General features: G+C 39.6%; 1 protein-coding gene across 4 annotated transcripts; it reads right to left on the bottom strand.

Annotated features, from left to right (window-relative positions):
- Positions 1 to 1,565: 1,565 nt before the first annotated feature.
- Positions 1,566 to 24,643, bottom strand: ago3b (argonaute RISC catalytic component 3b). 4 transcript variants are annotated; one of them, XM_082520908.1, is made up of 20 exons: positions 24,534 to 24,643; positions 23,983 to 24,221; positions 18,009 to 18,180; positions 17,718 to 17,838; positions 16,592 to 16,800; positions 14,544 to 14,680; positions 12,990 to 13,124; positions 12,737 to 12,824; positions 12,493 to 12,640; positions 11,059 to 11,178; positions 10,826 to 10,969; positions 8,672 to 8,805; positions 8,224 to 8,408; positions 7,871 to 8,030; positions 6,531 to 6,621; positions 5,668 to 5,862; positions 5,238 to 5,372; positions 4,531 to 4,632; positions 3,916 to 4,115; positions 1,566 to 3,537 (listed from the first exon to the last, which is right to left on the bottom strand). In XM_082520908.1, exons 2-20 carry the CDS (start codon positions 23,999 to 24,001, stop codon positions 3,429 to 3,431), a joined length of 2,604 nt encoding a protein of 867 aa, XP_082377034.1. In that variant the 5' UTR covers positions 24,002 to 24,221; positions 24,534 to 24,643; the 3' UTR covers positions 1,566 to 3,428. The 4 variants fall into 4 exon arrangements, with proteins under 4 accessions (XP_082377034.1, XP_082377033.1, XP_082377035.1 ...); XM_082520907.1 differs by having other exon boundaries at positions 23,983 to 24,274; positions 24,445 to 24,640; XM_082520909.1 differs by having other exon boundaries at positions 10,847 to 10,969; positions 24,445 to 24,639.
- Between the last annotated feature and the right edge of the window lie 921 nt (positions 24,644 to 25,564).

The raw sequence follows: 25,564 nt of genomic DNA, 5'->3' as shown, positions 1-25,564 counted from the left end.
GGATAAATTCTGCATATTTTTGTGTTCTTGGCATACATGTCAGAGGTATCCACACACATTACAGTATTTCCAGGTATTAATATATACGTATTAATGTAGACTCTGGGCTCAGCACACTTTGAACATTTTTTTTCCAGCACCATCAGAAAAAGGCACAGTCTGTAACGGACAGGAAAACAACCCCCCAAAAATAAAGCCTCCTCTCATTAATATGCAAAATAAAAGGTTTAGTATATGAATAAAAATCAATGTCCTAAAGCTTCTCAGATGAGCTTTTGAGATGATAACACAAACAGAGTGTGCGGAGGGCTGAGGATTCATCTGATCGCTCTATGACAAGACAAACCTCGATCACATACATAAACCTAAATTTGGAAAGTTATCGCAGACCTCTACGTTATTAGGCTTCTGCTTTAAATAGGACTTTGTTAGAAAAATAAGCAATACATGTATTTCATTATTAAATGTAAATATAAATATGTTTTTTTTTTTTTCTTTAAAAGGGGAAAAAAAAAGGCATCTGAAGTCCTGTGGCATCACTAGTGGAGAAGGGGGTTCCTGTAATAAGGCTGTCTAAAGGTCAACTTACAGAGACGACCAGAGCACCAGCAAACAACGTTAAATATGCCCGCCATTACTTTTGCTATTGTTCAAGTAAAAAGCAAACAACCCCCCCAAAACAAAAACAACTAAAAGAAATGCTGGTAATGTCTGACATTAAGAAACAGCCTCGGCCAAACATAAAGAAACCTAACGAGCACTTCTCTCCCCCGTGAATTTCTGTTAAGTGCAGTAAAATATCCTTTTTGCTTTTTGTGTATAAATATACAGTATTTATGTTTATCTGCTGAAATATTAAATAAAACTCCTCTTATAGCAGCTGATTCTGGTGACACGTGGCAAGGAGAGCGTCAGCACTCACCCCGACCAGGCACATGGGTTTGGTCCAAGGGATGAAACCTGAAGGCTTCATGTGTGTTAAAGTAAACTGAAGGTTTGAGATGAGCAACAGCCTGCGTGGGGCTGGGTGTCCAACAATAACAGCAGTGCAGAGACGTCAATGACGGACTAAAAGTTGAAAAATAAACAAAGATGTCAACATCACCACCTGCAAATCCAAATAGAGGAAAAACCCTCCAGGGGGAAAAAACAAAACGTAAAGATAACTCTGCTTTTGAGAAAAGTGTCATCTTGGCACTCAAACTGCAACGATTAGTCGATTTTCGGGGCCAATTTATATCAACTTGTCAGATACTGGTTTTTGTTGTCATTATTTCTTCTTCTTCTTTTAAATAAAGCTCTTTCCATAAATTTTTCATGTCTGGCTAGCTCAAAATGGATGGGATGCACCAGATAAATACTGGCCCTGCATCAGTGATTATAGCTGCTGAGATCAGTCAGCAGGGCCAATAGCAGCTGATGCATTGTGCATTGTGCATTTTTATTTAATTTCATTATATTTCAAGGAAAACACGTTACCGTTCTTCATCATACATGATAATGAACCACACATATTTAGATTTTAGACTCTTGGGGGCCAACAAAAGAAATTTGATGCATCGCCCTCAGAGTTTACAGACTTCTGATTTATTTTTTTAAACATGCAAATGACTGAAAATAAGGCCTTTGTAGCTGCACTAATCCAAATTTGTTTGTGAAAACAAATGAGACAGAAACCAGCAATAAAAAGCTGAATTTCAAAGGCTGGGACAGCGAATCCTTCTCAAACACAAAATTTATAATCTCGTTTGAGATTGTTAAATACATTTACCAAAAAAAGGGAAAAATAAATAAGAATCAAAGCTGCTGCCTTGAGTTTGATCATTTCATCATCGGGAAAACCAGGTTGGTGAACAGTGAGTGTATTTTTGATGTTTTTAGCCGATGTAAAGGTTTTCTTTAGTAAATAAACCAAATGAAATGCATTTAGAGGTCTGGAACCAGGAGACCAAAAGCACCATTTAGAAAACATCATGACCAAGGAGAGCGGTCAAGTATAATTACTGTTCAAATCATCTATGTGCCGAAAAAAAAGAAAAAAAAAAAAAAAAAAGATTAGCTGTAAAAATCATGAAAACAATTTTTTCTGGTTAACATGATGAGTCTGTAGGACCTCAAACATTTTTCATATTCAGATCTGTGATTTAGAAAAACAAAAAACGCAGCAAACATTAGCAATCACACTTGGCTGGCGGTAGGATCATCTACAATCCAGTGTGCTGTGTGTGTTGTTAACAAATCGACTGTTTTGAGGCACCCAAACTGTTTCAAAAAGACCTTCCATCCCACCAATTGTTCAATTTCTAAACATATCAGGCACTTTAACAACACAAACCTCCTCAAACACAATCAGACCTCATCACGACCGAGCCTCACGTCTGAGGCATCAGTCCTACACGGTCACCAGAATGTCAAATACTGCACATTCCTGATTCCATCTTCATTGTCACTTCCCAGATCTCATTAAGAACAACACAAATACTCATGAAAACACACCTGCGCTCTCCATTTTAACACGTTATTGCACTGAAGGAGTTCTTCACAACTGAATCGGTCAGTTTTTTTTCCCCTCTCTTTAAAAGTAAAAACTGGGAAAAGTCCAAAGGTTTGTGGTCATCTACACACTATTGCTGTAAATTATTCTTAATTTAAGTTGAAAAAGAAAAATCATAAATAGTCAGACAAACAAGAACAAAGTCCATTTCATGGCAATGACTTTGAATCTTATATAGTTCTGTTTATGCACCTCGCCTCACAATAAGGCGACAAAGCCTCAAAACGGCTGTACGTGGCTCTGCTTAGAAAAATGAAGATTTCATTCAGTGTCTGTGTTGGTAGAGTGCAAAGTTATGCTGCTTACTGTCTGGCTGACAGACTGAGGAACCACACAGAACTGGCTTAAAGGGAGACAGAAGAGAAACCACTAAGGCAGCCCGCCCATTTACAAAAGGTGCCAAAGCTAACATGCTGCCATGTCGATCACACATTTGCTCAGAGAAACAACACAGACAGGCTCTAGAAAGCCAGAGAACAAACATGAACATTAGGCTCAACATGAGGTTACAAAGCAGGTCAGGTCCTCTGTGATTCTACCACCAATGCACCAAAAATAATATATTTTTTTTGATTACTGGCTGCTCCACCATCCTTTAAAACCCCAAATAATCCCATAAAAATAAAACTGAGTGTCTGTAAAATGCAGAAGGCGAGGACACGGCTCACGGGGAGAATGAGATGGAGGTCCGGAGCACCTTGGCTGGTTTCAGATTACATAACATGGCTGGACTCCTCTAGGACATTCCTACACAGCCGTCGTCGTTGTTTGGCTTCAGCAAAGCTGCGCCAGCACAGAGTCACTCCGGATCAGGAGGAAGTTGGGCACTAAGACTGGCTGAGTAACTGGGAGGTGGAGTGAAGTGGAGGGGTGTTTAGGCGAAGTACATGGTCCTCAGTGTGTCGTGGTGGATCTGAACAGCCTTGGCCAGAGCCTGGGGGTCCCTGCCGTTACTCTGCCCTGAGACATGGCTGCCCTCCGCACTATGACAAAAAAAAAAAGTTATTAAAAAAAATAAGTACAAGGATAACAAAGGTATACAGAGATACCTGAAATGGTTAGCCCCCAGAAAACCTATGGTACTATGATTATTTAACCCTCACTGATGCCGTTTAACCACCATATTGGACGACATATGCTGTTGTATTAAAAGTCATACTATTGGCCTACATCAAGCTACAAAAACTACTACAGAGATAACAGCAAAATATTAATGCTAATTTGGATTGACTGAAACAAAAAGGTGATCATATGAAACTGTTGTTTTCGAAGGGTACAGGCAATATTAGTCATTAGAAGTTCAAGTCCTCTGGGGTTTCATGAAAAACACAAATACAAACATTAAAATATTCGGGCCCCACCTGTCATGCTCCTTGTCGACCAGGTGGTAGCGAGCGCGGAAGGCTACAAGGTGAGCATAGTAGGCAGGTGCTGGGATGGACACGGAGCGTGTGCAGCGGACGTAGGTGTGGCACAACTGGTAAGTGAGGAGCTGGAAATCGTCAGCGGTGAAACAGTTGTCATCCCATAGTACGTGGTAGTGAGAAGGACGACTGGTACCCTGGAGGGAGGAAAGCGGAGTTAATCGCACCCAGGAGAGAAAGCAGCTCCAGCGAGAGGCAGCAAACAATGAGCGGCTAAAATTAGGTGAAGCTGGTAGGCCTGTGTGTTTGACAGTAACAGGGTTCCCTTCTCCAACAGCTGCTGAGGTCTCAGTTACGCAGTAGAGTGAGAGGTGTAGTTCTTAGGGAAATGCTTCAAACATGAACATGAGTGAAAGAGGCAGATTCCAGGTTTAACTGACAGGTGGCAGAAAGGGAAATTAATTCTGGTAATTAACAAGTAATGATTGATCAACACGTCACAAGCCAAATAATTTATTTTTTTTCACAAATGAGAGACGTGCTCCAAGATTGCCTTAAAGTGAAGCTGAAACAAAGTCACCTGAAAGTTTGCGTCTGTCCTTAAAATCTTACCTGGATTCCAGCGTGACTGCAGAGGTAAAAGTCAAACTCGTATGGGTGGGTGATGTCTGTGTCCACTGTGGTGCCAGCAGGAATGTTTCCACTTCGTCCCACCTTATAAGAAGAAACAACGTAAAAATATACTGGTTGAAAATAATTTGAGTTTATTTATTACAAAAGCAAGTCTTTTTCAAATATGCATTGACTGGTGTCCAATTACATCTTTTAATCTTATCTTTTAAAGATCCCAAATCTATTTCAAGAGTACATATGATCAATTTGTACATTTATAATTTCATCATCTCTCTCTCTCTCTCTCTCTCTGATTATGTACTCCTCCTCCCCCCCCCCTCACACCTCCACCTCAAGCCTGATCTCCTGAACTGAAGTGAGGGCTCTAATAACCAAAAACGTGCATAAACATTCCTATTTCTTTCCAGTATTATCACAATTACTTATTGCCAGCAGATTAAACATGCAACCCTCCTGTCTCCAGACACCTTACAGTGATTTGACTAAACATCATCAGCTGGTTACACACTGTACCTTTAACTTAAAGTTACAGGTTGTTTTTCCATCCAGCTTTCCATTAACCATTACAGGCCATTGTTTCCAGATTTTAACCACATTATACAAAAACAGTAAGTTTCTAATATGACTAACTAATTAACTCCTCGGAGGAATGGGACAATTGGGAGAAGTGGTAGTTTATTTCTCACCCGCTCAGTGCGATCTGCGCAGAACAGGCGTGTGTGATGGCGTTTCTGCACGACGATGTAGGTTATCCCGGGCTGGTATTCCTTCTCGAGACTGATGCATGCCTCCCTGATGGCCAGCAGCTCATAGTACAGCACCTAAACACAAAATAATACAGTACACATTCAAAAAGTAGATTTTAGAAAATCTTATTACAATACAAGTGGGGAAAAATTACTTATTCTTCGTATCTGATGTGCACATTACCTGTTACTAATTTTAGTTAAACATTCATGGTATAACAAATAAACAGCATTTCTTTGGTGTTATTTACCAAATAATAAACAACTTCGTGTACAAGTTAAATTGGTGTTTATGTGGTGCCTGAAAGAGTTTCCACCCAAAGGAAAACTAACAATAAGCCTTGAACAATATTTTTTTTTTTTAAAGTACCTGTCTGAACTGGCCCTCTGACACTCCATCCCTGTAGAAAATGATCCTTGTTGGCTTGTAGCGGGTCGACTTGTAGAACTGGATTAAGAGCTCTCTCACCATAGAGGCCAAATCCTGGATGACCTCCTGCCTAGGCCTCTGGACCCGCACTGTAGCACAGTACCTGCAGGGGTGGGCATCCATACTGCCTACCACCTATAGGAGTGTAGACAATTGCAAAAATCATACAAAAAACAAAACCCTGCCATCATTTTCTGTTAAAAATTCAAAAGTAATACTTTAACCTAACCAATTAAATAGTATCAACAGTGCAAATAATCTTCAACAACATTTCTATTTATCCGATACATTTCGGCCTGTTTTGTGACTCATCACTGCAAACATGAGCCCGAGAACAAGTACTCAAACCACTATTAACAACAACAACAACAACAACGATTAATTGCTTTTTAAAAGGTCCCCACAGTCAGCTGACTGTAGTCCCAGCTTGACCTCACAAATCTTGTAAAAGGAACTAACACTCTGAGCCTGTGAAATGCTCTTTAGTGCTCTGTATTCAAGTACAGGAATTTTAAAATAAATCCAAAGATCTACTGAGAGTCAATATTAAAAATAAAAAATAGGAATAATGTGAGCTTGCTTAATAGAGTGAGTTAATATCCTGGCTGCAGCCTTTTGTACAGCCTAAAAAGATTTATCCAAGCCGGTAATCAGGGCATTACAGTAATCCAAGCACGATGACACCAATACATGAATAATTTTCTCCAGTTCAGCTAAGGAGGGAATATGTTGCAATTTATAAGTGTTTCTTAAACGAAAGAAACCAGAACAGGAAAAAGATGTTTCCTGACGAGACGACTCACCGCTGCAATAGATGGCTTCTTTCCATCTCCTGCAGGAGGATGAGTGACATCAGCCCCAAGGAAGATGATAGGTTGCTGAAACACAGTGGGTCTGGAAGTAAGAGAAAAGAAAAAAAAATTATCTACCAACCAATGTGTCATGAAATGACACAGATCAAACGATTTTTGGCAAACAAACCTCAAGGAGAAAAACAGAGGAGAAAAAGCGCCAACTGTTTTCATAGTTTTAAACTTTGAAACAAATAAACATTGTAAATCATTTATTTCACAGCTTTTTCTAGCTCATAATGTCATAAGCAGTGTTGGGAAGGTTACTTTTAAAATGTATTCCATTACAGAATACATGCCCCAGAATGTATTCTGTAACGTATTTCGTTACGTTACTCAATGAGAGTAACGCATTCTGAATACTTTGGATTGCTTATTATATTTTCATGCATTTTTACAACTACGTGAACTATTGCTGTGTGATTTATTACTATTACTGGAGGTAAAGGGACCTCTGGCTAATAGGTCGGTTCGTGTCGGGCTCGTAGCCGAAAAATAGCTTTACTTTGTTGTGTGGGTCAACTTTCCACTCCCCTTTTTCTCCCACCTCGCGCTCACAGACACATAACGAGTATGGCAGTCCATTCTCCCTGCAGCACGGACTACACTGCCCATGAGGCTACATTCTTTAGAGCAGGGGTGCCCAATCCCAATCCTCGAGAGCTACCGTCCTGCAGCTTTTAGACGCATCCTTCTTCTGACACACCTGAATCAACTGAATGGCTTGTTATCAGGCCTTTGCCAAACCTGATGGCATGCTGAAGAGGTAATCACACCATTTGATTCAGCTGTGTTGGAGTAGGGATGCATCTAAAAGCTGCAGGATAGTAGATCTCAAGGACTGGGATTGGGCACCCCTGCTTTAGAGCGATACCTGTAGCATTCTGCCTATTAGCTTAGCACAACAACAACAAAAAGGCGCTCTCTCACCCAGGAAACACGCAGAGTGAGAGCGTCACCCTGTAACGATGGCAACCGCAACGCTGCCGCCTGGAACTACTGTCAAACAAAACCGAAATGGTCCTGACCGCCACAATATGAAACAGGAAAGTACCGCCGTGTAATCCATTTATTTCAACAAAGTAACTGTATTCTAAATACCACCTTTTTAAACAGTACCTGAAACGCAATACAGTTACTCATATTTTGTATTTTAAATACGTAACGGCGGTACATGTATTCCGTTACTCCCCAACACTGCATATAAGCACTTCAGTGAGAATGTGTTTAAAAAAACCAAACAAAAAACCATCAAAGTCTGTTAATTTCAGTTTGAAGTTTTGTGAGCTTACCGCTGATGTGGAACCAGAATGTTGTTGATGCCTCCCAGTTTGACATTGATCTTGAGGCAGAGGTTAGAGAGGGTCTGAGGGGACGTTTTTACTACGTTCTTCACCTGGACGCATTGGGTGGCCATGCCGAGGAGGGTGTCACCCACCCGCTTCACCTCAGCTGTGGGTAATCAGAAATATTAGTCATCCTTTTACTCTATGCAGGCATGCTTGATAATCATATGTCAGACATATAAAGCCATTTTCTGCTTCGATAGAGTTTAACTTCAAAATCTCTCTTTTTTTTTTTTTTTAGAACACAAAGATATTATTGTTAAACAACACTTGGTTTAGAAATTAAAAGATCTTTGTACCATAGACTGGTGTTTTGCCAGGTAGGATCACGATGATGAGCTGTAGTCCAGCGTAGGTGTTCTTCAGGTGTCTAAACATGGGCTCCACGCTGTCAGCTCCCTGGGCATATTTACAGAAACAGGGCTGGCCTTGGATAGGCATCCCAGCATCCTTTGAGATTTTCCGCAGCTGGTCAGTGAAGCTCCTGAAAGAAGAAGGAGGGGGGGGGGAATTAAAGTTTAATGAGCAGTATGGTTCTGAAGATTAACAATCCGTACTTAACTTATACCTCCATAGAACAAATCAAATACCTTAAATAACCAATGAAACTTTGTTTCAGTTTACTTTTTGAAACTACAACAAATTGTTACTAAATTAACTTCTAAAGCAAGTCTAACATATGTATATCCACTAAGTGCTGTTTCACAGTTTAACCACTTTGTAAATAAATAACCAAACCAAGCTCACTTGAGGATCTCTTCTCTGCACTGCCTCTGGGTGGCAAAGCAGGCGATGGCCCACATCTTGATCTCCACTCCAGTGTGAAACTGCTTCCCTCTCATGTCCCAAACCCCGTGACTGGGTGTGGCCACTGTGCGGTTCTGCAATGACAGTGTAGGGTTGATCCGCTGGGGCTGGCAGTCACACAAACAAATATAATACATGGACAATGACAATGTATGGATTCATAAAACGTAAGCAGCTAGTGGGAGCTCAGCTGGTTTTCTTAATCGGCTGAGTGACTGATTGGCTCATTATTTAGTACGGTAATATTTTTGCTGCTTTTATTCTTTCTTTCGTCATGCACATGCAAAGGGAAAAAAATTTATTTTATGATTGACATGCAAAACAGAGCCACTAAAAATAAATCAACATTATCTGTGTAGATGATCTCCCTAAACAGCATTCATGAGTTAAGGTGTAATTAAACAGAAATCACAAACATGTTCAGAAAGATGAGAAAATGTTAGCTGAATTAGTTTGTAGTCGAACAGTGGAAGCAAATTAAAGATGATTTCTCCTCCCAGGGTTTTCTCCACAGGAAAACTAGCTAATTCATTTACTTAATGAAATTAGTAAATTAAATTCATTTACTTTTGTGTTGCACATCTCCACCTGCTAGCATCTCCTCCTTTTCACACAATTTTGGTGTCAAGAGCCACAGATTTCTGGATATTTTGGAAAGTATTGTGCTTTGTTAAGGATGGATGATAACTTCTTTTTTTTTTTTAACATCATGTAAACATTTAGAGTTGTATTATTGTGGATGATGTGGTACGGCATAGCCGTTCTGAAGTGAAATTCACCTGCTTTATAAATGTTTTTCATGTAATAATTCTGACTATGCGGCACACTGACCTTTGAGAGAGAGTTGCATAACTGCACATTTTTAATCATAAGAACAAATCTTTTTAATATGAAAAAATATACACAATTTGCAAAAAACAATCACCAACACCTTCACATATATGAAATCTCATGGCTGAAATACATGTTGGGGAACGCTTTCTGTCAGTCAGCTCCTTTCTTCATCCTCAATTTAGGTTTATTTAACTTGAAAGTAGCACAAAGGTGTGCTAAAGGGGGCAATTTTGCTTCATTTCTGGTTTTGCTGCTTCTGTGTTGGACTCTGCATAGATAGGGTTCAAACAGCTGATCCCAAGTGCAGCAAAAGGAAACCAGGTGAAGCAGAGGCTAACAGGTGCCACAAAGATTGTACCCCATTTGTGATTGTCAGTGGAATCAGGACGATCCCAGGATGCCACTTGGTTTTCTCAAAGCAACGGCAAGGACTTTTTTTGGCTGAACCTCATCTCTGCTGATATTTCCTGGTGCAAATTTGCCTCATTACACATACTTTCTGCAACTGCGCTGAAGGAAAACTGTGCTTCTAGTTTGTTGCAAACACGCCATAAGACCATACGGTTTTGGTTGTGTAGGTTGTTTCTCCCCCTCAGATTTCAGGCCCCTCTTCTACGAAAGCAGCGTCCAGTTTGGATTCAGGAGACAGACACACTCTACTTTTAAGATTAGATTTAACTTTTTTTTGATAAAACATATAGTTAGGGCTGGATCAGGTGACCCTGAATCCTCAGTTATGCTGCAATAGGTGTAGGCTGCTGGGGGATTCCCATGGTCCATTGAGTATTTCTTATTCAGTCATCCTTTTCCCAACTCACAATGTGTTAATACACCTCTCTGCATTTAATCATTGGTTCTTATTAATCTCTGTCTCTCTTCCACAGGATGTCTTTTGTCCCGTCTTCCTCCTCTCACCCCAAACCGGTCGAATCAGCAAGTCGCCCCTCCCTAAGCCTGGTTCCTCTGAAGTTTTGTTCCTGTTAAATTTGAGTTTTTCATTCCTACTGTCACTAAAGCTCTTGCTCATAGGGGCTCATTTAATTGTTGGAGTTTTTTAATAATATAAATCACCTTGAGGCGACTGTTATGGTTTGACGCTGTATCAATAAAACTGAAAAAAAAAAAAACAAACAAACCCAAAAAACCCCCAAAAACTCTTCCTGTGGCTAAGTGGAGGAAATCCTGTTGTCTGCAACACACACAGAGACATGTAGAAGGACACACACATGCGTATGAAGCGTGATTTAAAGGGGAAGGTACCATAAAGGGTTCAGAGCTCACCCTGCCACCATACTGCAGCATGGGGGCTGGCAGGACTCGACCCGTCACCTGAGCCATCTCATCTCGCACACGGAACTGAAACTCCTGGACAAACGGGTCGGCGTCATAGTTTGCACTCCGCACCTAAGAAGGGGACAAAAGTCTATTTATTCAAAGACACCAAAAAACTAAATCTCCCATGCTGCATTACTTTTGGCCTACAGGACACTCACCAGCCTGCTAATCTCCTCTTGTCTGTCTGGTGCAGAGCGGGCTGTGGCTTTGATCATGGTTGATGTTTGGTTGTCTGTTAGCTTTTTAATACAGCGCTGTCCTGCTACAATGTTGCACACCTGAAAGTAAAAACAAAAGTGTGGAAGCGGTGAATCAACTGCATTTCTCAGGAAGGTATTGAACCCAAACGAGTCACTGACAAAATGGAAACTACAGTAGACCGACTGCAGTGGAGTTACATATCTCACATTTATATCTTTTCTGTGAAATTTTAATCAACTTGTAAAGCTATATTTTACATTTTCATGTATTTAACAAGCCAACTACCTACTCAAAAGAACCCCTTTCTAAACTTCCATTAGTTGGAGAAAACAAACAGCATCACAAGATGGATATAATGGTAAGAACAACAAAAAAAACCAAAACACAACCCCCCCCCCCAAACAAACAAACAAACAAACAAAAAAAACCAACAAAAAAAAAACAAACCCTCCTAATTAATCCTGTATTTGGGAAATTCTTTCAGTTAAAATGATAGTGTCCTGACTTATTACAAGTTTTGAGTTTTCCTGTATGATCTTAATCATCAAGAAACCGTTCTCAAACCAGGGTAGTTTACACAAAAGAGAAGGCCCAATGCTGCTTAACACCATCCATCCTTCTCAAAGGAGACAGTGGAGCTTGTTGAAGCTGTGGCTTGAGCCACATAGTGTCATAGACCAAACTTATTCAAGGATTCTGGTATTATAATACTAAAGGCTTGAAACGTTAAACATGAAGGTAGGCTACCCAAGATGAGGTAGGTTAATTTTTTTTAATATGACCTACCTATTGAGTAGTAACATGCAAACTGAGCCCAGGTTCAATAAATCAAAAACAAGTAGGCCAGATGAGGACATGGCAGTGTTTCACTGGTAGTGCGCTGCTCTGAGTGTTAAAAATAATGTGTCAGTGCCATTTAAAAACAAACAAAAACAAAAAAACCCCACTAATGTAGTGCGTTTCTTGTTATGAATCCAACACAATCATTGTGAGCTTACTGGCCAAACAGTCGACCCTATGACCCTAGATGCGAAAAAAAGCTCATTTTCTAAAACCTTTATTTAACCAGGAAGTGAAACTTGAGATTAACAATCTGTGTTCATAGGGTGTCGTCATCCAACATAGGCAGCATTAACCTAACATTCTTAGATGCCAACTTCATGGAAACTCCATAGAAGGGCCCTGCCAGGTTTAAACCTCGCAGTCCCAAGAATTCATGTCACAAAATTCATTTAGACCTCAGGAATCAACGTGTGTCGACTGTCTTTTGTAGAGCGAGAAATGCACATTGTTCTCAATCCCAGTAGCAAGTAACCTCTAATGATTTAAAATCCAGAGACTGTTCTTTTAGGGTTTTAGGGCAAACTCCTACGATCAACATTAGTTCTTACCTCTAGAGGCAAGTAGGTGTGTTTCTGTTCCTGTCCCACCTGCAGACAAGGCAGGTGGGGATATTTCAGCTGCAGATTGTACTTCTCTCTGAAGTACTGAGCCACTGTGCGCTCAACTGTTTGACCGTTCTCAAGCTGCAATGGAAATCTGAGGATTTGAAAGTAACAAGAATGTGTTATTGTAAGCCAGCAACAGCTTTGAGTGCGAGTTAACATCTACTGGGGGAGCAATATGGAAACGTACGTCTGGAGGCTGGCAGGGCGCCGTGTTACATTGCAGACTCTGTACTTCCTACGCATGGTTCCACAGTGTGTCACTTCCACTTTAAGACCTGTAAAGATTTAAATGATAAGCAGTTAGCTCCCCCCCAACAGTGGAACTACTGATACCTCAATTACATACACGATCTTAAATTATCTGCAGCAATAAACAAAATGTTATTACTGTGACACTGTGATAAAAAACAAGCAGAGGCTGTCACTCCTCTGTGATGTACCTTTGATCTCTTTGGTGAACTTGACCCTGTGGGAGTCTGTGAGAGGGCGTGGCTGCTCGTCAATGTTGTGAATGTCCAGAACCTCACACATGAACTGAATGACTGGCTGGGCTTTGTAGAAAGCTGTGGCTGACACTGAGAAAACACAAGATGAGTTAGGACAGTCAAAATGGTAGGCCAGAAAGATTCATTTTCAGTCACATAACCAAAAGTTACTTTTGGGAAAATCTAATTGTTGCAACTTTGACCAGTGCCACAACAACAAATCAGATCAATATAAGAATGGTGAAGCCTTATGTAGACAGCCAAGACATGCCGAATTGGTTTAGAGGCTTTGATTAAGACAAAAAGGGAAATCTGAATTTGATTATAAGTCATTAAACAGCTGGACACCAAGAGCTGTAGCACATTCTGGATTTTGTTGTGACAAAACAGTAACAAATACTGAAATGTCTGCTTTTCCCAAAATTTCCTAATGACATTAAAAGTTACAGTTTTGTGCTTTTACTATCGTGCCAAAAAAAGAATTATAATACGTAAGTTAATGTGCATACACTCAGAAGACCTTTCCAAATGTAATGAAATGTAACACAAAACATCCAAAGCTTACCAATTAACATGAAGAATTCAACTAGAAGAATTAAAATCAAACTGAAGTTTACAGGAATTTGCAAACCTGCTTATAAGTCAAACAGGTCTAGAGACCAGTCAGTGTGGCCTTTCAACGTGGCAGGGATCACTGACTGGTTATGGATAGGTGACTAAGGGGAAGGCAGAATTAATTCCCTGACTGGCGAGTGGTTGCTGGCAGTCTCCGAAATCATTTGCAGAGAGAGTACAGCAGCAAAAACCTTCTTGTGATGGCTTTGGTTGCTAGCAGATTGCTCTGGTTGCCCACCGAATGCATGAAGACACCAATTTGCTTGCCAACACTCACGAACTACCCACACTGTGATAAATTCCTGAAAGTGTGACGGAAACTGAAAACAGAACATTTGTCATCAAAGCAATAGACATACCTTTTGAAATAATTCAGCAATAAGATGCAACTTTTACTCTGAAGGCAAACATTCTTAGCCTCTGTCACATTATGAGGTTCCACTACTGTACTGCAGTGAAACTTCCAAACGCGTTGGTCCATAAATTGCATCCTCCACGCAAACTATGGGCAACCGCAGCAATCTGCTGGTGACCAAAGTAATCATAAAGCAACTAGTTTCATCTAATGACTGCCTGCACCATTTAGTGCCCACTCACAACCAATCAGGAATCATATTTTCTTTGAGTAACTGGTTGGCAGCCATTCCCCAACCTGCTAATCTGTCTCCAAGTCTGTGTGACTAAAAAGAAGACAGCTGAAAAAAAACTCAGAAAAGAGAAAAATGGTAAAACTTGTAAAAATTTTAAGACCTTTACTTTTGTACAGATTAACTAGTAGTAGTTAAGTTTAGTGCACACACAGTAACAATCATGTCATCCTAATCTGGGCAAGAAAGCATATGCGTATTCACTACATGCATTCCTTTTAAATGTTCCTGCTTTCACCATCCTTACCATCAATATTTAGCATCATCTTCCACATGGCTGGCCGTACTGACTGATGGAAGCCGAACCAAACTTCTCTTCCTCCACCTAGTGGATGGTCATAGTCCTTTGGGGAGGAGAAGAAGGATCTTCCAACAGGGGTGTACCTGGTGACGATGTAGAGGACACGCAGAGGTAAGCAGGGAACAGAAATTACACTTACTGTGATAGGAAGCGACATTCCCTGTGGAGTTCACTGGGTACAGCCATGAGTTTCATGTCTCAAACCACAGGAGGCTCAGAGGGTTTGTGTTCATGTTACTGAAAGTTATTTTGGTTAATGGATTCACCAAATGACACATCCCAAGGTAGATTACATAAAAAGATGCTTTTAATCCATCTCTGCATGTCAAATTCAAATCCCAGTGGGGTCATCTACTAATCTAAAAATACATCTACCTGAGGTATTGTAGATGAAATGCAATACATGAAATGTGCAACTCTGTTGTGGTTGAAATGCTGCATAATAAATTAAGGGAGCTGTATATCTCCAGGATGCGAGCATCTTTGGATCATATTTCCTGACTTGAGAATTAACTAACAAAGACACTACTCACATGTTTAATTCAGATTACATTATTTAGCCTTTACAGTTTTTAATCACTTAAATGTAAAATGCAACAGAGTAATGGCAAACAAGAAAGCAAAGACATTCTGACAGAAATGGGACAAATGAACGAAATCTATGATTAAATTATGCAATAAGATGGCAAATGAACAGCCCTAAGAGCCAATCAGCTAGGGCTGCACGATTAATCGTTAGAAGATTGCGATCTTGATTCATACTTATGTGCGATCTCATTTCCAAATGACAACGATTTAAAAAAAAAAAAAAAAAAGACGACGACACCGCATTTTGACCCGGGACGTAATCTGCATGAAAACAAGCGCTCACTCTTCCTTGTGACGTGTGATGCTAAAATTAGCAGGGAAAAAACGACGGAGAACACGTCAGGGATGACGAGAAAGTGACAGGAGAAAATCCGTCCCGGTCAACCACCCAAACATCAATAACGGGAACCTTATACAGCGCTTCCCCCGTCGAACTCCCGCAGGCACAAAGAAATTACGGAGGCCATCACTTATCACCTGACCAAAGATATGGCTCCCATCAACAATGTGCAAAATGAGGGATTTAGGAAAATGATCAACACCCTAGACAAACGCTACACAGTGCCGTCCCGCAACTATTTTTCTATTGTTGCACTACCTGCTCTATACACGCAGTGTCGAGCAACGGTGGAGACGGAATTTCAAGCAGTACAACATTTTGCGGCAACAACAAAACGTAAGACATTTGTTGTTTTTATGTTTATTGTTTTTATGTTCAGTTTCAACTGTTACGAAGTTGATGTGCAGTTAATAAGTGCAATAAATATTTATACTGGAAAAGAGAATCGAGAGAATCGTGATCTCAATTCTAAGCCAAAAAAAAAATCGTGATTCTCATTTTATGCAAAATCGTGCAGCCCTACAATCAGCAAGGTCAATGGGAAAAAAGTACATTGTTAGGACATGAGTACACAGCTGAGCTTCGCAGCAGTTTCAGCTGTGAGGTTGCAGGTAAATCTACTTGTTTTCATAAGAGCTTGGTAAGTGTACTTATTCTTATTGTATTCAGAATGTAATTTAGCATTTCATTTGCTCAAGTGCTTTGGTGGAATTAACCAAAGATGGCGAGGACAGCATGATGGATTGAGCAATTTATGATGCTATAACCTTATATATGTAAACTGCAGAATAGTTTAGAGATAATCTGCTGGATTTTTAAACCAGATCATCCTTCAGAAATTAAATAGAACAATTCAGACAAAGGCTTCAACTTAATATCCAGGAAGTTTCCAATTGAATGTTTCCAATTGAAGACACTTGCTAAACAGTAGACATCAATGCCAGTTATTTTGAAATAACATTAAATAATTCGAACAAATGTTTCATATAATTTTCTAGTTGTTTAGTTTAGAAAGGTGTTTATCAGCAAAACAAACCTTCACACATGTGCAAGACAAGAAACTCACTTCATGGAGGGCAGATGCCGAAGGACAACATCCACAGCATGAACAGGGTTAGTGCTCAGAGGTTTATCCAGGTCCATTGGCCCTGGTGCTCCGCGTCCTGTCAAGACTTCATGTAGCATGTGCCAGCTGACTAATGACACAAATTTAATTGAGACTTTAAAAGGTCGGTCCTTCCCACCTTCACCTGGCAGGGTGACATCCAGATCAACCTGTTTAAGAAAAGAGAAAAAAAAAATGATACAGGGGTTATACTTAATCAGTGGTACCAAGTGTTGAGTTCTCATTTCTCAATTAAAAGACAAAAACTTCTAGGACTCTACAAAATATGACTTATTTATGATGATCAAACTTTTTGCCCTTAATTTGTGTGTGTGAATAAAAACTATCTGTACAATCATGTCACATTGGAGCACTTTATGAATTTCATCAAAAGTGGGCCTAAGCATAAAAGTGAACATGATGTGCTTATTCGACAACATTAAATCCAATAGCAGGCTAAAACCAATCAGATAACATCTGAGTCAGGCGTCATATTTAACTGACATCGCTTTATGCAAGCAAGTTTCAATTTGACTTCTTTTCCGTGCTTTCTCTGCACATCTCTTTGGTGGGAGGGACCAAGACTTGAGTGGAGGTGAACAAGATTAGAAATGAAGAGGGGAATTTATTTCTAAACTGTTAAACAGCTTTATACTTTGATATAACCCCATGTCCAGGGTAAAAGGTTGCTGGAGTTAACTAAACCTAAACTTGTGTATTTAAAACTAGCTCAAATTTAACCCTTTCATCAAAGTGGTCACATTTGTGTACACTGCCTACTTTGATGCTGGGAGTACAATTTATTTGCATTCCAATTTCTGTAATTCCAATTTGTTACATTTTGCTTCTGATAATGCCTACATTAATTAATAAATAAAAGACTCAAGCTCACATCAATAAAAGTGAAAACTGAACTAAAACTCTGGTTACCAAAAATAAGAACCACCTGAGCAGGTGAGTTTTAGACATACAAATGCGTACTGACAAGTTCAACTCTCGGGCACTAGAAATCAATATCATAGATAAGAAGCTGCTGACAGGTGCAACCTAAACAAACCAACACCACACAGAGGATCTAGTTTCTTACCCCACCAGTGGCCACAGGAAGTGGGCTCACAGTGTAGAGGCTCTTCTTCCCATCATAAACTGGCAGCCGGTCACCAAAGATGGTCACCTTAAAATGCTGCACCATGGAGTCCACTACCTCCCTGCAAATGATCACACTGCAGCGTCACTATTAATGTATGCATAAAAGTGTAGGTGTAAAATGCAAAGGAAAAGTAAATAATGTCCTGTTAGTTCTTCTGTAAAAATCTACACAGACAGTAATGTTAAATATGAGCCAAATTACCAAATAAGTTTGGGGATTTTCCCTTACCTATTGACCCGCCGCGGGCATTTATCAGGCTTAATGTCCACCTCATACAGGTAGACATCAATCTTGGGGATTTCCACCTGAAAACAGTTGGCCAGAAGCTTGATGGATTTTCCAAGGGTGCCATAGCCCGGTCGCCGTGGCAATGTGAACAGCGCTTGGGCTTCAACGGCTCCTAAAGCAGTGACAATAAAATTATAATTATTGTTTTATTCCAAAATTAAAGTAGCCAAGAGGCCACAACCTTGGGCAGTTAATACAATGAATCATTACAAGACAACTGAAATAAAACCATCAAGATGCTATTTCAATTTGACAGCGGTGTCTGTCCAAAAGAGACACACCCTTCCTTTGCAGTAACCCCCAAGTCACTCCCAAGCTGCAGGATTACTTTAGTCTACATTTATCTATATTTGTTTATTTTGTTAATTATATTTTCAGCAGAAAAAGCTCAAAGGAATGGAAACAGTTTTATGGACATGTTAAACAACAGCAGAGTTTTAGCTTTTACCGACTAGTATTTACTGTAAATCTAATCTCACTTCTCAATTTTTGCTCTTATACACAAATGTATTCAGTGTACGGTAAATTCATACAGCACTTATTCTTTGTACGAAAGCACATAATCTATGTTGCATTCACACCTACGGCTAGTGTGGAATCACCGATTACCCAGATGTGCATGTCTTTAGACTGTGGGAGGATGCTGGAGTACACCGAGGGGGAGGAAAGGCCCCCACCTACCAGGAGGTTCAAAACAACCTTCCTTCTTGCTATGAGGCAACAGTGCCAACCACTGCACCACAGTACCACCGAGTGTAGAGCACCCTTACAGAGAGAAAGGCAAACTGAAGGAAGGAAGTGGTTAATAAGGAGGAAAAGTGCAGACAGTGTAAGCCGGTTCTGATGGTCAGGGATGTTAAGCATTGCCTCATTTTAAACCGACAAAACTGAAAGACACAGACGAACACTGCGATTCCCACATCAATCTGATAATGGCCGTAGGAAAGGTTACAGAGTTGGGTGACATTTTAAAATAAAGACCAGCTTGGCGGTCACAGATTTCTGACTGACATGGCCTTTGCCAGACAGGAGAAGGCGGCGAGTGACACACCACGCTTATTTGACATCAATTTTCATAAAATACCAAACTGGAAAATACACATTGAAAGAAAAAAGAAAATGAAAATGACATCACACAACCACACAATTTCCACGAAAGTGACTCAGAGGATCCGCAAGACAATGTTTGCGCATACATACACAGCTGAAGCTGTAAAGGCACCAAGACTTTGAGCACTTGGTTGCTGCTGAAATGAAAGTGTGAATCAGAGAAAAGAAATTCTACAACAGTGATGAAGTGAGGACTATGGCTATGAAATCAGTGCAACTGAGAAACTGGGGGTTGAAAAAGTTAAACTGTTTCAGGTTCTGAACTCTCATCTGGATCTGAATGTGTGATAAGGAGGCATTATTGACTAAAACAATACACTTTCTGCATGATGGTTACCCCAGGTTGTTTTATTCCCTTGTGCCATTCCCATGGTGACGGCACCCATGCTGCCATAATTCTCCATGGTAACTACAACCGTGCCGACAGGAGGAGGGAAGAGCAGGCCAACATGGATTTACCTTATTTATCCCTGAGCTGCAATGAAGAAGGAGAAAAAAAAAAAAAAGAAGAAAAAAAAAAGGTTCTTCCTGAGAGATATGATAGCTCAGGCAGGTAACAGGGTGCCCATTATCTATTTAAGAGCCATCAGTATAGCAAAATAAAAGATCAAAAATGTCAAAATCATGTATTCTATTTAAGCTTTTATAAAAACACTAGTTGGGTATATGTCTATTCAACACAAGGATAAGGATTACTACACTTAACCGAAACTAGATGTGAAAAATTAAAAACAAAAAAATAACCAAAACCCCCCCCCCCCAAAAAAAAAACAAGGGGGGGGTGAATTTAAATATGTGCCGTTTTAAAAAAAAAAAAATGAATGCAATTTCTTTTCGTCTTCAGTGTGAGTATATGACCCGGGTTTTTCCTGCTTTCAAATAAATTTCCAGCATCTATCAAAGAGGTTTTTAGTCTTTGACTAAAGAAAATCACAATTACGAAATATTTTAGATCCCCCCCACCAGTCTGGTTTAATCAACTGAAATTCTAGTTCAGCTAAAGGCAAAAACTAAAAAAAATAATAATTATAATTAGACTTCTATTCAGATATCGGACTCTTCTATCACTTTCCATGGTTTTTATATGTAGTTCATTGGACTAATAAGTTCTTACATGCAGTCGCCTCTCCAAAAAGCTCCATTCTGAGTTAGGAATTACCCAGAAACTTTCAGCCCAACAAGCTTCGGAGTATGGATTTTGTAACCGAAGTGCTGACATTTAGCTCCATGAGTATTTGGACAATGTCACAATCTTTGTAATTGTTGCCCCTTTGATTTTGAAGCGCACTGTGATGGTATAAACTAACAACATATCATTAATGTACAGCTTTAATTCAAGGGGTTTAATAAAAGCATCTTTAGGATTTAATTATCTTAATACAGTCCCTCATTTTCAGAAACTTGAAAGTAACTAGACAATTGACTGACAAGTTTTGTTTTGTTCCCTTGCATTCTTATGAAAAATTAAGGCAAATAAGAGATCTGGAGTTGATTTCAAGTGTTGAACTGAAATGTCCATTACTGGCACTTCCAGAGGACAGGCAGCAGCTACTGCACCAGTAATGTCCCAAAAAGACAAAGGCTCACTTTAGCCTGAGCAACAATGGAGAGATTAATAACCACTTATCAGGCTGCTTCAATGTACAAATGCACCACACAACCAGCAGCCACCCACACATGGCTGTAGTTAACCCACATATTTTAAAAGAACTCCACTGATGAGATACTGTACAGCCACCACAGCACCAACACTGGAAGCTAAAAGTTTTAAAGTGCATCCTGGAATAATAAAGCAAGTGTTGGTTTAATCTCCTTAACTTTATAGGACACAAGTGTTTAAATAGTTGTGGTGTGAATATAATTTGCTTAATTAAGCAGGCAAAGTATGATCATCAAGTAGAATTTAATAGGCAAAGCTGAGTCAATCCTCACGTGCAGAAAAAATAAAATCTGAAGATGAACTCTTTTTAATGTCTCATTCTCAAGTTAATAAATAGGTATGAATTGTTCAAACATCTTATTACCATCACACTCAACATCACAGCTCTAATGAGGGGAAAACTGAAAGCAGGATTACCGCAGGATAACTTCCGCCTCAGTTTTTATTGTTACAAATACATTGGCATGGTTACCAGCTCTGCAAATATAACCCTGCACCAGAGCAGATTATGTTAAAGATTAGAGATCAGTGCGTGACAAATTACCAACTACTGGCCAATCAATTCTATGAAAAGTAGCATCACCATTAAGACCTCTTCTGAGGGAATGCAAGGGAGTCAAACATTTCTTTATAGAGCATCTAAAGTTTGTCATTTTCCTGATGAGCCTTGGTAAGAAATACATTCTCTGAAGCAACATTATTCTGTGATTTTCATACTAGCTGCAAACAATTAAAATTTTATTATTCTAAAACCCTTAATATACACACTCCCAAGAGAAGCAGATGAAAGACTAGGACTTAACAGTATTGCAAACTTTTAAACAGAAATTCAATGCCATATGAATAATTCTGTCTTAAAAATGGAGCTGCGACACTCAAATCTGTTGACAAAAGATCTTGCCATTTTTTCTTAAAATACACTTCAATTAGACCAATATAGTAGCACTTTTTCAGACTAAAGTGAATTTCATGTTGCCATGCTTCTGTTTGCATAGCATAGCCTATGCAGAGTGAAGGATTTGGGATACGCAACCTATAAAGACGTGCATGCATGCAGTCAGTCATGCAGTTGATATTCACCTTTGTGTGATCATTTATCTTGACTGCTTATGTTTGGTTAAGCAAAGTCAAAACAAAGATCCTGGGTATAATAAAATTTGCATTGTATTACAGAGCCTTGCTTACTGAAGGAAATAAACAGATACTTCCTGTGTTTAACTTATTAAAAAACAAAACAAAACAAAAAAAAAAACTTTCCAGAATGAAGTCTAAACAGGATATGAGAGAACCACAATAACTTCACTTCCAAAATATCTGTGTACTGCATTACAAAAATTAATAAATAAATAGAAAAATTATAAACTGAAGCTGAGCTGGGGTTGTGCCGCTTACAGCTTAAGGTGCTGTATAAAGTCAATGACATTTATCAGTCTTTGAGACTCCAGTGAACCACTCCATTAACTGCAAATAGGTTCACAATGGTTCCAGGTTTTCTCTGTTTTAAGAGCACATCAATGACTCACCCAGGAGGTCACAGATCCCAGAACAACAAAAACAACCACCAACCACAACAACCAACAACAAAATACTGGGCAAAAATGGCATCCATGGGAGAGTTCTAAGAAAAGAACCACTGCTGAGCTCGTCTTACATTTACCACCCTTTACTACCATTGCTACTTCAGGACTTTGATGACTTGCCATAATTGAATTCTGAATCCATTAATTCTGCTCTAACAAAATGCTGAAGGAGAATGTGCAAAGTACACCAGCAAATCCAACACTGAAAGACTCTACAAAAAAAAAACAAAAACAAACACCAACCACAAACATGAAGGTTTTGGAGTGACCTTAAAGTCAGAGTTCGTGCTTAAATCTGATCGACATGCACTGGCATGAACTTAAAAACAGGCATTCATTCTTAGAAGCCCTGCAATCATGAGTTAAGACAACCCCGTAAAGAAGAATGAGTCAAATTTTGAAAGAGTCATTGCCAGTTAAGCAATACGTATGATTGCAGTTCTCACTGCCAAGGGTGGCACAGCCCATTACTCTGTGGTAATGGATGGTTTTACTTTAATAAATTCAATAATTTCAAACCTGCAATTTATCTTTACTCGGGTTCTCTTAATCTAATATCAGAATTTGTTTGATGAGTTGAAACACCCAAACCTGAAAACATGACCAAAAAAATATGAAATCATTAAGGGAACAAATACTTTTTCACAGCAGTGTATTTACAATGGTGCCCTGGCAAAAGAGAAAAAAGTAGTGCCGGTATGTCTGAAAACAGACAGACACGCTGAAGTGAAAAAGTTTATTGTTAAAACTTTTCAGGCTTGAAAAAGGCCCAAATCTGAAACGGGTAAAGGGGATGGAGAAAGTATGGGTCAGCTTCAATGAACCAGTCAACATCTATACCTCGTCCCTCCCAGTCCACCACTGGACTTTTCCCAACACAATCATTAACACAGAAACTGCTACCCCTGGCAAAAAGTAAATTGATTTATGACCCTCCATGCCTATCTGATTCATAATTAACAAAGACAGCAGTTAACTAAACATTATTCAGTAGGCTGAGTAACTATGGCAGCAGTGTGGGTGGGTGGATGGATGGATGGGACATACCCCCTCCCTCCCAGTCTTCAAGCACACCTGGTGGCATCACCACCTGCTTTTGACAACCTACACAGTCAAAAAAGAAACCCGTGAGACTGGTTTGGGGGCAAACACGCAAATACTAAGGGGCTAAGTTTGCCTTTAAGGGTTTGTTAATACAACATTTTTCAGGCTTAGGCAACAGCAACTCCTTGGTTATGCTTGGGGTTCAAACCCAGTCTAAGAAAAACTGGTAGAAAACCACGAGGTCAAATGTCTCCCTTGTGCAAGGCGCTCAACTGACCGGTAATCTCTGGGAACAGACACCACTGAGCTTTTTTTCTGTATGATAACCTGAACACTTTAAAAACAAAAAAAACAAACAAAAACGTATGACACCAAATTGATTAAAGGAAAACTCCTAATTCAAAAACCTGTAATGTTAAATGTATGAGAAGTACCACATACGGGCTCAAAATAACTCGGCAGCACCTGAACACCACATTAGCACATTTAGGCACGGTGGTTAGTTAGTCCGGGATCCCACCTGTTGTTCCGATTTCCATTCATGGGGGTGTCTGTCCGGATGAACCGGCACTTTATGATCAATAATCCTCGTAGATTAAAATGTTCAGTGTGGTTCCGCTGGCCCCGCACGCATCAGCCAAGCTCCGCCGTTCGTGATATCTTCTCCCCGGCTTCGTTCGGTGAAGTCGAACCGGGCCGCTTCGCTGTCCCGTCGGTTAGAAGTCTTCTTGTCTCCCCACTACACCTGACCTACATAAACTGGCAGATTAAAGTTGAATGAAATGTCTTAACTCCGGACTTTGGCGTTGTAACTGAAATAAGAGCAGAATTATTATCGGTGTTAAGCTTTTTTTTAAGACACGAAGTTGGTGAAATGTCTACGGTAGCGTTAGCAACTGTGTGTAAGCTAACGACGTTAGTTAGCTTTAGCCAGCGACAACTAACAGCTAAATGGCAACCCGAGATTGACATTAATATTTACCTGCTCGACTGCTGAGTTTACTGTCAAGTCTGTTTAACGTGACAATCCCGATTTCAACTTTTTTCAAACAAATATAAGAGGCTCTCTACCTCGGCGTCCTCCTCAGCGTCGGCGATAAACCGGTCTGAAATCTGCTCTTACGCCGCCCTCTGTCATACTTAAGGGAACGCTAACGGGTACGAGACATAGCAACTTCCGGGATATTCTTTCAAAACAAAATACTTATTCAAGTCTTCTTCCTCCTCTTCTTATTTGTATTATGTGTTACAAACATTGGGACTCATTCTTTAAAAAAAAAACATACACACAGGCTAAAATTCATGAAACTCATGTTACAGAAACTTACACAAGTAATATACGTAAAAACACTCAGTTTAAAACTTTTCAAAATTACTTCTCAAAAAACTGCTGAGTCCAGAAGGTCAGTGTATTGCGTTAACCAACTGAGGCTGAACTAGGGTCAGGCTGCACCTTCACATAATGCTTATATCACATGATGGTGCAGTGAGTCAGTCTTAACTCTATTTAATCAGGTAGTCATTAAGAACACATTCTTTTCAACAGTGTCGCCCAAAAGACCTGTATTATTGCCAGTTTTGATGTGTCTAATATTGACTAGCTGAGACCTAATTAAGGAAGGCACAAAGGGCACAGGCGCAGGGAATTAGAGACAGGAAGAAGTGACAGTTTTTCAACAGTGTGTAGTTGTTGGTTCTTTTGAGAAAGTGGTGCTAACTGAAAAGCTATATCAAAACTTAAAACACAAAGTAACATTTTTTTCTGTATTGTACGTTGAATAGCATTTTCATTTTCTGCAATTTTCTGCTTCTAATCCACTATATATCACATCTTACTATCCTTTATTGAACATTTGATCCACCACATAGATTGTAGGGCATAGCTAGTGCATGTTAACAATATGATTAGCACCCTCAAATTAAGTTTCAAATATCACTAGCGTTCAAAGAGAAACTTTTAGTTTCCTTTGTTTTTTGTCTGCTAAAATGGTATATTTTTAAAAAAGACAAACAAGATGAAAAGATGCCTTTCCTCTCTAAAGACATACCATCAGTTTGCTAAGTTGCACCTAAACAAAGCACAAGACCTCTGGAACAACCTC

Source organism: Aulonocara stuartgranti, assembly GCF_965226115.1.
Source record: "Aulonocara stuartgranti genome assembly, chromosome: 22".
NCBI lineage: Eukaryota > Metazoa > Chordata > Actinopteri > Cichliformes > Cichlidae > Aulonocara > Aulonocara stuartgranti.
The sequence above is the reverse complement of the archived record's forward strand: the minus strand, read 5'-3'. Positions and strand labels throughout refer to the sequence as shown.